Source organism: Oncorhynchus gorbuscha, linkage group LG05 (genome assembly GCF_021184085.1).
Source record: "Oncorhynchus gorbuscha isolate QuinsamMale2020 ecotype Even-year linkage group LG05, OgorEven_v1.0, whole genome shotgun sequence".
Lineage (NCBI taxonomy): Eukaryota > Metazoa > Chordata > Actinopteri > Salmoniformes > Salmonidae > Oncorhynchus > Oncorhynchus gorbuscha.
This window is the reverse complement of record NC_060177.1, coordinates 13,542,696-13,556,532: the sequence shown is the minus strand read 5'-3', so window position 1 is coordinate 13,556,532 and position 13,837 is coordinate 13,542,696. Positions and strand designations below refer to the sequence as shown.

The 13,837-nt window shown below is 42.0% G+C and overlaps 2 protein-coding genes across 5 annotated transcripts in view; one reads left to right on the top strand and one right to left on the bottom strand.

Moving 5' to 3' along the window:
* The window catches only part of LOC124035546 (solute carrier family 12 member 4-like), a 48,869-nt gene extending 39,753 nt beyond the window's left edge, over positions 1-9,116 (top strand). For 2 of the 4 annotated variants that reach the window (XM_046349014.1, XM_046349015.1), the window contains exons 15-24: positions 1,437-1,556; positions 1,675-1,779; positions 1,974-2,142; positions 2,399-2,594; positions 2,871-3,040; positions 3,289-3,420; positions 4,421-4,528; positions 5,963-6,150; positions 7,548-7,681; positions 8,030-9,116. In XM_046349014.1, the coding sequence (XP_046204970.1) occupies positions 1,437-1,556; positions 1,675-1,779; positions 1,974-2,142; positions 2,399-2,594; positions 2,871-3,040; positions 3,289-3,420; positions 4,421-4,528; positions 5,963-6,150; positions 7,548-7,681; positions 8,030-8,121 (1,414 nt within the window). In that variant the 3' untranslated portion in view covers positions 8,122-9,116. Of the gene's footprint in view, positions 1-1,436; positions 1,557-1,674; positions 1,780-1,973; positions 2,143-2,398; positions 2,595-2,870; positions 3,041-3,288; positions 3,423-4,420; positions 4,529-5,962; positions 6,272-7,547; positions 7,682-8,029 lie in introns of those variants that run through there. The other 2 variants (XR_006838759.1, XR_006838760.1) reach the window with 2 other exon arrangements.
* LOC124035547 (dipeptidase 2-like) overlaps positions 8,944-13,837 on the bottom strand; it is a 20,523-nt gene continuing 15,629 nt past the window's right edge. The window contains exons 8-11 of the mRNA XM_046349016.1: positions 11,626-11,710; positions 11,372-11,447; positions 11,042-11,177; positions 8,944-10,669 (exon numbers count right to left, since the gene is read on the bottom strand). Of these exons, the coding sequence (XP_046204972.1) occupies positions 10,445-10,669; positions 11,042-11,177; positions 11,372-11,447; positions 11,626-11,710 (522 nt within the window). The 3' untranslated portion in view covers positions 8,944-10,444. The remainder of the gene's footprint in view (positions 10,670-11,041; positions 11,178-11,371; positions 11,448-11,625; positions 11,711-13,837) is intronic.

The window sequence follows — 13,837 nt, the reverse complement described above, 5'->3', positions numbered from 1 at the left end:
CAGATAGCTTCAATAGCTAAATCACAGTCATGGTCTTCACCGGTTTCTGCTGCAGGGAGAAGAGTTGAAGGGTTAAGAATGTTCTGATAGTCTAGCAGTCTCGCAGGCATCAAATGAGCCATTTGCCTGTTTAATAATTGCCTCCACCACATGGGGAACATGCACGGTGAGAAGAGACATTGCCACAATATCAGAACATCTCTCCAGTCCAGACCACAGCTTCACTCGCCTCTATCTTTCTCCCATAAATACAATCCTGCAGAGGTTGAATTTACTAATTGCCTCTAATCTACCAGTGGAGAGGGCATAACATGTTTAGGCAAAGCTTTAATTGCCTCTAATCTACCAGTGGAGAGGGCATAACATGTTTAGGCAAAGCTTTAATTGCCTCTAATCTACCAGTGGAGAGGGCATAACATGTTTAGGCAAAGCTTTAATTGCCTCTAATCTACCAGTGGAGAGGGCATAACATGTTTAGGCAAAGTTTAATTGCCTCTAATCTACCTGTGGAGAGGGCATAACATGTTTAGGCAAAGCTTTAATTGCCTCTAATCTACCCGTGGAGAGGGCATAACATGTTTAGGCAAAGCTTTAATTGCCTCTAATCTACCAGTGGAGAGGGCATAACATGTTTAGGCAAAGCTTTAATTGCCTCTAATCTACCAGTGGAGAGGGCATAACATGTTTAGGCAAAGCTTTAATTGCCTCTAATCTACCAGTGGAGAGGGCATAACATGTTTAGGCAAAGCTTTAATTGCCTCTAATCTACCAGTGGAGAGGGCATAACATGTTTAGGCAAAGCTTTAATTGCCTCTAATCTACCAGTGGAGAGGGCGCGACCCTCAGAAGTAATTTCATGACCCAAATATTTAACCGGCATAATTGCATTTTACTGGGGGAAACTTTATGACCATTTTCTGCCCCCAAAAAATCAACAATGCCTGAGTGTCCTTGTGACATATCTCCTCTGATTGTGAGCAAACCAACAAATGGTCAACATACTGAACCAAAACACTCCTTCCAGGATCAACAAAAGAAGAGAAAAGAAAGGAAGAAAGAGCTAAAATGAGCTAAAAAACAAACTACCTGGAGGCACCTGGGATAAAATGGTAACAGTGTTAGGCACCAGGGGTGCTCTAGCATGTACAGCATCGTTTACTATTCTAAGGTCTTGCACACAACGATATTCACCAGATGGTTTCCTAACAGGTCAAATTGGTGTGTTACAGGGCGAATTCGGGCAGTGAACCAGAGCGCCTCTTTCAACTAATGCACTATGGGAATGATACCCTATTTGCCTTCTTTGCTAAGAGGGTACTGAGCTTTGTAAGATCTGTGGGTGCTTTTTGGAACGACCACAACTGGTGATCTCCTTTCATGCGTCCAATAGTATAGTATAAAGAGTACTACAGTATATCTGTGTGTTTCCCCCACAGGGCTCTGTCTTTTCTGGGTATGAGTATGTGTCTGGCTCTGATGTTCATCTCCTCCTGGTATTATGCCATCGTGGCCATGTGCATCGCTGGCATGATCTACAAGTACATTGAGTACCAGGGGTATGTCTGGACTCTTACCCGTCTCATATCATAATTGTACATAATTGTACATCATTGGATCACTGTATGAGTTAGCTATTTAGGCCAGAGTATGTCACTCTCTCTGTCTCTCTCTCAGAGCGGAGAAGGAGTGGGGAGATGGGATACGAGGTTTGTCCCTCAGTGCTGCGCGCTACTCTCTGCTACGGCTGGAGCATGGACCACCTCACACTAAAAACTGGAGGTAAACATCCTTCCTCATCCATAGTCTTAGATATCTGGTATCTCCAACTTCAGATATGCATAACTACCTCTTCCTCTTAATACATTCTGTACTTTCTAACACTCTACAGTTTTTACTGTTGTTTTGTAGTTGGTTATTAGTACTTCCAGGTAGATTCTCATGTTCTTTGTCTCTCTTGCCCCTCCACTCTCCAGGCCCCAGGTCCTGGTGCTGTTGAAGCTGGATGAGGACCTCCATGTGAAGTATCCCCGTCTGTTGACCTTTGTCTCCCAGCTGAAGGCAGGGAAGGGCCTGACTATAGTGGGCTCTGTCATCCAGGGACAGTTCCTGGACAGCTACGGAGAAACACAGGCCTCTGAACAGGTAGGGATAGAGCTGTAACTTATTTCTCCGATAGCCTATTGTGTGTACAAGGAAAATATATTTTGCCGTACTGTAGCTTTATTGAATCAGTTCAGGATTGTTTGAAGGCTGTTACCTTCCTCGCTAGGTCATACAGTCCACTTTATAAAGCTATAAGAAAGAGATCGAATTTCTGTTGTCTCCTCTGTGCCAATAAGAATAAGTGAGTTTATTACCATCTTCATGATTACATGCATTGTCTGCTCAACATCGTCAGGCCGTAAAGAACATGATGGAGATCGAGCGGGTGAAGGGTTTCTGCCAGGTGGTTGTGGCATCCAAGGTGAGGGAGGGCATTGCCCACCTGATCCAGTCATGTGGCCTGGGGGGCATGAAGCACAACACAGTGGTGATGGGATGGCCCTACGGCTGGAGGCAAAGTGAAGACCCCCGCGCATGGAAGACATTCATTCGTAAGACTCTGATTTACTGTAAACTAGCCTGGTCCTACACATGGATCTGACCCATTCCCATAATAATATTCCAAACCATAACCTCATCCCAGTTTCCCCGTGAGAGCATTGGCCATTTCTATGTTTCTGTGGGTTTGATGCTGTCCTTCAGCCCATATAGCATTTGTAACATTACGTGCAGACTCTTTAGTTAATTGATAGCATCAGCATTGAACTGTATTACATTACATATTACACAAAGTTAACATATTTACCTCTCTGTGCCCCTCCCCACAGACACAGTCCGCTGTACCACAGCAGCCCACCTGGCTCTGATGGTGCCCAAGAATGTTTCCTTCTACCCCAGCAACCACGAACGCTTCACAGACGGCACCATCGATGTGTGGTGGATCGTCCATGACGGAGGAATGCTCATGCTGCTACCTTTCCTGCTCAAACAGCACAAGGTAAAGTCCCGCGCACCTCAATGCAGAAACTCTGGGAGCATTTACTGTTTGGCCACCATGACTTGTGAGAGACTAAAGAAGAATGGATGTGTTGTTCAGAAAAAGATCTATATTTACATTTTAGTAGACGCTCTTATCCAGAGGGAGTTACAGGAGCAATTAGGGTTAAGTGGCTTGCTCAATGGCACATTGGCTCATCGGCTCTTAACTGCTAGACTACTCCATTCTTACCATGGTGTGTGTTTCAGGTTTGGAGGAAGTGTAAGATGCGTATCTTCACTGTGGCCCAGATGGATGACAACAGTATTCAGATGAAGAAGGACCTCGCTACGTTCCTGTACCAGCTGAGAATAGAGGCAGAGGTGGAGGTGGTGGAAATGGTGTGAGATGTTCTTCCTTAAAGCTAATTATGTCATTATGGTGGAGACGGTGAGAGATGAACCTCCTTAAATCTAATTATGTAATGATGGTGGAGACGGTGAGAGATGAACCTCCTTAAATCTAATTATGCAATGATGGTGGAAATGGTGTGAGATGTTCCTCCGTAAATCTAATTATGTCATTATGGTGGAGACGGTGAGAGATGAACCTCCTTAAATCTAATTATGTAATGATGGTGGAGACGGTGAGAGATGAACCTCCTTAAATCTAATTATGTAATGATGGTGGAAATGGTGTGAGATGTTCCTCCGTAAATCTAATTATGTCATTATGGTGGAGACGGTGAGAGATGAACCTCCTTTAATCTAATTATGTAATGATGGCGGAGACGGTGAGAGATGAACCTCCTTAAATATAATTATGCAATGATGGTGGAAATGATGTGAGATGTTCCTCCGTAAATCTAATTATGTCATTAAGGTGGAGACGGTGAGAGATGAACCTCCTTAAATATAATTATGCAATGATGGTGGAAATGATGTGAGATGTTCCTCCGTAAATCTAATTATGTCATTAAGGTGGAGACGGTGAGAGATGAACCTCCTTAAATCTAATTATGTAATGATGGTGGAGACGGTGAGAGATGAACCTCCTTAAATCTAATTATGTAATGATGGTGGAGACGGTGAGAGATGAACCTCCTTAAATCTAATTATGTAATGATGGTGGAGACGGTGAGAGATGAACCTCCTTAAATCTAATTATGTCATTATGGTGGAGATGGGGAGAGATGGACCTCCGTAAATCTAATTATGTCATTATGGTGGAGATGGGGAGAGATGGACCTCCGTAAATCTAATTATGTCATTATGGTGGAGAAGGAGAGAGAAGTCCCTCATACCAGGAGTCAAACATGCAATCCAACTAAGAGTTTTACTTCTCTCCCCTTAGTGTATTCAAAGGTCAGATATTTACATACTACCATGTTAATAATTTCAGCATGACAGCGACATCTCGGCCTACACGTATGAGAGGACTCTGATGATGGAGCAGAGGTCTCAGATGCTCAGACAGATGAGGCTGTCCAGTGCAGAGAGAGAAAGAGAGGTACCTATTACACATCAACAAACATCCACAGAATTACACCTGTCAGATCAAACATACATAACAATAGTTGTTATGTGAAGGACATATTGAGCTGGTTTCCCAGACCCAGATGTCTTCTCCTGCATTTAAGCATGATCAGTTGGAGAATCTCCATTGAAAGTGTGATTTATCCCAGTAGTAGGTTTAATCTGGGGCTGGGAACCAATACACTACATGACCAAAATGTGGACACCTGCTCGTCAAACATCTCATTGCAAAATCATGGGCATTAATATGGAGTTGGTTTCCCTTTTGCTGCTGTAACAGTCTCCACTCTTCTAGCAAGGCTTTCCACTAAATGATGGAACATTGCTGCGGAGACTTGCTTCCATTCAGCCACGAGCATTAGGTCAGGCACTGATGTTGGGCGATTAGTCGGCGTTCCAATTCATCCCAAAGGTGTTCGATGGGGTTAAGGTCAGGGCTCTATACAGGCCTATCAAGTTCTTCCACACCGATCTCAACAAACCATTTCTGTAAGAACTTGCTTTGTCATGCTGAAACAGGAAAGGGCCTTCCCCAAACTGTTGCCACAATGTTGGAAGCACAGAATCATTTAGAATGTAATTGTATGCTGTAGCATTAATATTTCCCTTCATTGGAACTAAGGAGCCCAGCCCAAACCATGAAAAGCAACCCCAGACCATTATTCCTCCCCCACCAAACTTTACAGTTGGGGCAGGTAGCATTCTCATTGGCATCCGCCAAACCCAGATTCGTCCGTTGGACTGCCAGATGGTGAAGCGTGATTCATCACTCCAGACAACGTGTTTCCACTGCTCCAGAGTCCAATGGCGGTGAGCTTTACACCACTCCAGCCGATGCTCGACATTGCACATGGTGATCTTAGGCTTGTGTGCTGCTGCTCGGCCATGGAAACCCATTTCATGAAGCTCCCGACAGAGTTATTGTGCTGACGTTGCTTCCAGAAGCAGTTTGGAACTCGGTAGTGAGAGTTGCAACCGAGGACGGCGGTCCCATTCTGTGAGCTTGTGTGACATACCACTTCGCGGCTAAGTCGTTGTTTCTCCTAGACCTTTCCACTTCACAATAACACCACTTTCAGTTGACCGGGGCAGCTCTAGCAGGGCGGATTAACTTGTTGGAAAGGTGGCATCCTTATGACGGTGCCACGTTGAAAGTCACTGAGCTTTCCAGTAAGGTCATTCTACTGCCGTCTATGTAGATTGCATGGCTGTGTGCTCGATTATACAACTGTCCACAACGGGTGTGGCTGAAATAGCCAAATCCACTCATTTGAAGGGGTGTCCACATACTTCTGTATATTTAGTGTATCTACACTAGCATTAAATGAAGCAATGTATGGCCATGCATTTCAAGTCACTCTAGTATGGACATTATGACATTGTATCCCCTGAACTCTGCCCCCTATAGGCCCAGCTGGTAAAGGACAGACACTCTCTGATCCGTATGGGCAGCCTGTACTCAGACGAGGAGGAGGAGGTGGTGGAGCCTGTAGCTGATAAGAACCAGATGACCTGGACCAAGGAGAAGTACGAGGCAGAGAGGAGGAACAGGAACAATGCACCAGAGAACTTCAGAGAGCTCATGAGCCTCAAACCGTGAGTCACTTGTTGCTGGTCTATTGGAAGGCCAGGAGTTTTTCTTGAGACATATGATCTGACGAGGAAACCCCCAGGCCTTTTACGTGGTTAGGAAAATCTCCATCCGGTCCCATCTGAGGTATTCCACTCTCGCTAGTCTTACTTCTTCACTCTCTCCTCCTCATCTCCTCTCTCTCTCTTTTCTGCCTCTTTCATCTTGCAGACAGAGAATGGTTCATCCTTTGAGTGATGTGTTATTCTGATCACTCTGTCTGTAGATTCCTGTGAGTAATATGTTAATCTGATCACTCTGTCTGTAAATTCCTGTGAGTAATATGTTATTCTGCTCACTCTGTCTGTAGATTCCTGTGAGTAATATGTTAATCTGATCACTCTGTCTGTAAATTCCTGTGAGTAATATGTTAATCTGCTCACTCTGTCTATAGATTCCTGTGCGTAATATGTTAATCTGATCACTGTCTGTAGATTCCTGTGAGTAATATGTTAATCTGATCTGTCTGTAAATTCCTTTTAATGATGTTATTTTGATCACTCTGTCTGTAGATTCCTGTGAGTAATGTTAATCTGATCACTCTGTCTGTAAATTCATTTGAATTATATGTTCATCTGATCACTCTGTCTGTAAATTCATTTGAATTAGATGTTATTCTGATCACTCTGTCTGTAGATTCCTGTGAGTAATATGTTAATCTGATCACTCTGTCTGTAAATTCCTTTTAATGATGTTATTCTGATCACTCTGTCTGTAAATTACTTTTAGTGATATGTTATTCTGATCACTCTGAGTCTGTAAATTCCATGCAATGGATTGGATGGCGGGGTGGAGTGTGCTTTGTTATGTGAACTGCACTTGATGTCTTTCTGCTTAATGACTGAGTTGGTTTATGCTGTCCACTGTTGGATATCTGAACATTATTCCACGGCATTGTTAAAGGGATAGTTCACCCAAATTACAAAATGACATTTGATTTCTTACCCTGTAAGCAGTCTATGTACAAGGTATGACAGCAATCCATGCTTTGGTATAGTTTCTCTGGCACCGTTTCCACATACTAATGTTTTAGCATTTGTGGCACAAATCCCATTAAAATCATGGGACCAATATTCAAATTTTTTTGCGCATCATGTTCAAAACTTCTATAAGGTACTTTTTTGAGGTTCAAAATCAATTGTAGATACTTTCGGTTGATATGGACACGAGTGAAAAATTATAATATGGGTCCCATGACGTGAGCATGTGGAAACAGAGCCAGGGAAACTGGATTGCTGTCATTCGTTGTCCATAGACTGCATACGGGGTAAGGAAACCAATGTGTAATTTGGGTGAACTATCCCTTTAAATAATTGAATGTTCTGGATTGCATTTGTAACATCTGTATGTGGTTGTGTCCCAGGGACCAGTCCAATGTGCGGCGGATGCACACAGCAGTGAAGCTGAACGAGGTGATTGTCAACAAGTCCCATGATGCTCGCCTGGTGCTGCTCAACATGCCGGGGCCGCCACGCAACACAGACGGAGATGAGAACTGTATCCTTCACTAACAGTGTACTGGACAACACTGGTCTTAGAGGTCTGTGTGGTACAATATTTTATTTTTTAGGACAATGTTTTAGGGCTCATTATGGGGTTAGGGAGTGTAATTTGGGGATGGTCATTTGGGGTTGAGTGTAGCATGAGTTGTGTAAAAGGTGAAAGAATGAGTAGGAGTAGATGGCCAGACAGCATACACGAAAGATTTGGCAATGTGACCCGAGATGAAAGACTACTGGCTTTTAAGCTGAACATCAAATCTGTTGCGTACACAGATTTGCAGATGTAATCGCAGGTGCCGTGATGCAGAGTTGCTGGTTATAACAGTGCTTAACTCTGGCCCAGATATGGAGTTTCTGGAGGTGCTGACGGAAGGTCTGGAGAGAGTGCTGCTGGTGAGAGGAGGAGGACGAGAGGTCATCACTATCTACTCCTGACCTATCAGAAACCACTCTGGTCACAGGTCACGACACTGCCTCGACAGGAGACATTCCACCCCAATCACAGGGGGCACTGCAGCACCGGCAGCAGCATCCAGCCGATCCTCAACATACGGTACATACAAACTGTGCCAATTAATGATGGAATTAAGAGGACTTTTATTGTGGTATTTGAGGACCACAGAAAGCAATAATAATTTGCCTGGCATTTCTGCGGAAAGTATTGCCTTCCATGAGGACAGTAGCCTTTAAAGATTACATGCTATAATTCCCTCATGAATCCCTTATTGCCAAGGCAACTAAAGCTTGGGTCATTCACAAACCTATTTCCGCAATAGGAGACCATTAACAACTGCTACTTTTACAGATACATCCATCAAACATGAATTTTCTATGTCGACTGAGTCAGTATTTGTGTTGTTTGCAGAAAATAAAATGTGGTGGGCTTTCCCTCATCAAGGATTAACTTGCCAGATAGCACAGTCTTGGGTGGTCCTTATGAAGGCCTCTGTGTAGAGTGCCAGTGTTAGTTATTTTTTCACAACCTTTTTATGGTTGGTGGAATAATAATAATAATAACTTTTGTTATTTATTTTCTTATTTATTTTCTCAACCTCCCCCCGATGAGGATAAGATTTTTCGTATTGTAGATAATGAAATGCCAGTTAGGGTATTTCAACAGATGGCACAGAGAGTGCTTGTAAATGTAAATGTGGATGCCAGAGATTGTATCGAAACATTATTTTACTGGATTATTATTTGTAATTGTTGAAAGACAAGAGGTTTTAGTTCATTGACAATTATACATTACATTTAATCTACTATTTCTGTACAAGTCTTTATTATAGGCATGAAGACTACTTACAGGGCCACCTGAACAGAGTAGCATATGCACATATTTCCTTTCCTTTGCTGTAGACTGCAAGAGCTGTAAAGGGGAAGAGTATTTATCTGAACTTACCAATAAAATCATTATTCATTTCCCTATTCAACCAGAAATGAACTATCTTGACTTCAGATATATCAATGTGTTCATAAAATAAGATGGTCGAAAAACAGAAAACACAAAGAATTATTTAAGAGAAAGGCAAAATAAATACGATATAACCTATGAATACAGAATACAACATTCCTGAGATGACTGTAGGAGGCATTACAGTATGTTAACATGTTGCAATCTGTTTCACTGAACACCCAGGTGAGGAAATGTTACATTAATGTTCATTTTAAGATGAAATCGTCACTTTCTATGAAACAGTTTCATTGTGAAACTCAAGTTTGTCTGATGGACATCAAAGTCTGTGTCCTCAGAGAAATAAAGATAGTTTGTAAATGCCTCAGTATGACCTTGTGGCCTTGATTGTATCATTAAACAAACATAACACAGATATATTTTTAGAATGAGATATGTAAAAAGAGTTCAAAGTGATTGTTACATTAAACTCAATGTAATATAGTATAAAGTGCATGCAGAGCATTGTGTAAATATACAACTCATTCAAGGTCAAAATGACCAACAAAAAAAAAATTAGGTAAAGTTCTTTGTAGGAAAGATCACATGTAAGCAAGTGACACAATAAACACGTTCAAGCTAGGCTTTTTACATGTTTGTAGTGGATAGTGTATTGTAATACAACACTAGTAGTACTACTAAATAGGTTCCGGTACTCATTTTGGGTGCAAGTACTGTTTATATTTAGGTGCAGGAGCTCCACTATACTTTTGAGCTAATATTCCATAAGAGTAAAACAAGCTGAAGCAGTAGAGAACTTGAGTTGGCGGTACTCAGCTCCAGTGGGCTCCTGTGCAAGTCAAGCACTGCTAGTTTAGTAACACTAAGAGCTAAATGCAGATCCGTGCTAGTCGACATCCGGTTGTTTTGGCAGTGTTGAAGGTGGAACTGCGTTAGAGCTGCTCCTTATGTTACATTATCGTGGACACTGTCATTGGATGCAATGAAACCACACCGACTTTATATCCAACAAAACCCATGTAGCCACATTACAAGTTCAAACACTCTAATGCGTAATGGTCTATTGTCTACATAGACTAATAAATCCCGCCATCCAAATTCAAATGAAAACATGCATTTCATAATATATATTGTCGATAGAGCCTGCACTTTCTATTGTCGTTTTGAACATCTAATGCGTAGGGATAATAAGGAAGGGAGTGGTTGGTGACACAAAAGAGCAGCCACACACTTATTTGTCAGTTCACACTACAGCTACACCTCCAATAATGCCAAAACATCCGCTATCAGGATATCGTCAACCTGGGTTACCACTGGATCTGATTGAATCGAGGCCATATTATAGTCTTAATGGTCCATCAGGACACAGAGGCAGGAGATTAGTATAACCATGGTCCAGACCAGACTCCTGGGGACCACCAGTTCACTGTGGCCCTTGGAGTACATCTGTTCCATCTTTGTCGTCTGGTGGTCTGGTCGCCTGAGTACCAGTCTGCAGGGGTTCTGAACCCTAGTCAAGTCGATCTGAGCTTCACTGGGGAGAGTTCCTTTCGCTTTCTGCCTGTCACGCTCCTGGGGAAGGGAGGGAGGGAGGGAGGGAGGGAGGGAGGGAGGGAGGGAGGGAGGGAGGGAGGGAGGGAGGGAGGGAGGGAGGGAGGGAGGGAGAAGTTTACACTGTGTTATGATGCTGTGACAGTGACTCTACTGAACAAGAAAAAACAAGTGGGATTTTCCATGCACTATACAAGACTCTTTTTCCAGTTCTTCATACCACAAAGTACTCAGATGGACATTCAGTCCCAGACAGAGATGCCTTTCATTCCTGTCATTCCTTTGATGTTACTACTGCAGGTGTTTTTGATGGCTTTGATACAATACTCACACTGTAGCATTGAGCCTTTATAATGAGCAAAAACACATCGCTTTTGTTCATTTAGCACTCACTTTCTCGACCTCCTTGAACACACGTAGGAAGTTGTGTCTGAGGACCCCGGACAACTCGTAATCTGTCCAGTGTCTCTTCAGCAGCTCCTGGATCAGAGCGGGATACTTGGACACATCCTCTAATCCAAGAGGAAACCTTCAGACAGTAGAACATAACAGGCTATGTATTACTCAAACCCTCAGACCACTTAAAATGCAGCTTCTATCTGTTACCAGTCTGCTTACAAAAAAGTGAGTCATTCGGATAGCATTCAAGCTGGAGCATAACATGGCCTTATTAATGAACTAACGCTGAATGTGCTGCTTTTACTCCGAGGTAAAGGTTCTTACTTAGAAGCTCCATCAAAGTCCCCTCCTATTCCTATTGACTCAGATCCAACCACCTTCCTAATGTGGGTAAAATGGTCTGCAAAAAGTAAGAGGAATATCAGAAGATAAGATAATCACAAGATAAATCATGTGTACACATGTTATTGATGTTCTTGATACTGGTCTTCTAAACAGGTCTTGATTGATAATAAGGCAGCCAATTTTGCGCTTAATTGTTTGATGCCAATGAACACTAATCAAAGGCAACTGCTCACCAGCCACAATGGAGATATTGGCTTGGCCATGGCAAGCCACAAACCCACTGTGCAGATTAACCATGATGAGTCCTCCGTTCTCCTTCTGAAACAACAACACACCCAGAATAGAACATTAGAAACCATTCCACACTTCCAGTGACCTTCCAGCCATGTAGATACAGTGCTTCAGAATGTATTCACACCCATTGACGGTTTCTGCATTTTGTTGTGTTACAGCCCATATTTAAAATGGATTCAATTGAGATTTTGTTTCACTGGCCTACACATAATACCTCATAATATCAAAGTGGAATTATGTTTTTAGACATTTTTACAAATAAGTCAATAAGTATTCAACCCCTTTATTATGGTGAGCCTAAATACTTTCAGGAGTAAAAATGTGCTTAATAAGTCACATTATGAGTTGCATGGACTCACTTGGATCGCAAAACTTGTTTTTAGCATTATTTTTGAATGATTATTTCATCTCTGTACAACACATACAATTATCTGTAAGGTCCCTCGGTCGAGCTGTGAATTTCTAACACAGATTCAACCACAAAGCCTGGCAAAGAAGGGCATCTATTGGTAGATAGGTTTTTTAAAAAGGCAGACATTTAATAACCCTTTGAGCATGCTGAAGAATTTAATTACACGTTGGATGGTGTATCAATACACCCAGTCACTACAAAGATACAGGCGTACTTCCTAACTCAGTTGCCGGAGAGGAAGGAAACCACTCACGGATTTCACCATGAGGCCAATGGTCACTTTAAAACAGTTACAGAGTTGAATGGTTGTGATAGGAGAAAACTGAGGATGGATCAACAACATTGTAGTTACTCCACAATACTAACCTATGTGACAGAGTGAAGAAGGAAAAATATTCTAAAACATGCATCCTGTTTGCAATACGGCACTAAAGTAAAACAGCAAAAAAATGTGGCAAAGAATACAAAGCGTTATATTTGGGGCAAATCCAAAACGACACATCACTTAGTATCAGTCTTCATATTTTCAAGCATGGTGGTAGCTGCATCATGTTATGGGTATGCTTGTCATCGGCAAGGACTATGGAGTTTTTTTAATGAAAAGAAACGGAATAGAGTTAGCTAAGCACAGGCAAAATCCTAGAGGAAAATTTGGTTCAGTCGGCTTTCCAACAGACATCGGGAAACAAATTCACCTTTCAGCAGGACAATAACCTAAAAAAACAAGGCCAAAATATACTGGAGTTTCTTACCAAATGACATTGAGTGTTCCTGAGTAGTCTGGTTACAGTGTTGACTTAAATTGGCTTGACAATCTATGGCAAGACTTGAAAAGGGCTGTCTAGCAATGATCAACAACCAACTTGACAGAGTTTGAAGAATTAAAAAAAAAAATGATGTGCAAATATTTTACAATCCAGGTGTGCAAAGCTCTTACTCAGAAAGACTTGCAACTGTAATCGCTGCCAAACGTGATTCAAAAATGTATTGATTCAGGGGTGTAAATACTTTTGTAAATGAGATATTTCTGGATTTCAGTTTCAATAAATTTGCAACATTTCTAAAAACATGTTTTTCACTTTGTCATTATGGGTTATTGTGTGTAGAAGGAAAAAATATACAGTACCAGTCAAGAGTTTGGACACCTACTCATTCAAGGGTTTTTCTTTTTTTAAACTATTTTCTACATTGTGGAATAAAAGTTAAGACTTCAAAAACTGTGAAAAAATCATGTAGTAACCAAAAAAGTGTTAAACAAATCCACCCTTTGCCTTGATGACAGCTTTGCACACTCTTGACATTCTCTCAACCAGCTTCACCTGGAATGCTTTGCCAACAGTCTTGAAGGAGTTCCCACCTATGCTGAACACTTGTTGGCTGCTTTTCCATCACTCTGCAGTCCAACTCATCCCATACCATCTCAATTGGGTTGAGGTCGGATGATTGTGGAGGCCAGCTCATTTGATGCTGCATTCCTTACACAGCCTGGAGGTGTGTTGGGTCATTGTCCTGTTGAAAAACAAATGATAGCCCCACTAAGAGAAAACCAGATGGGATAGCCTGTCGCTGCAGAATGTTGAATTCTAAATAAATCATTGACAGTGTCAATATCAAAGCACCCCTACACCTTCACACCTCCTCCTTCATGCTTGACGGCGGGAACCACACACGTAGAGATCATCCGTTCACCTATTCTGCATCTCACAAAGACATGGCGGTTGGAACCAAAAATCGCAAAT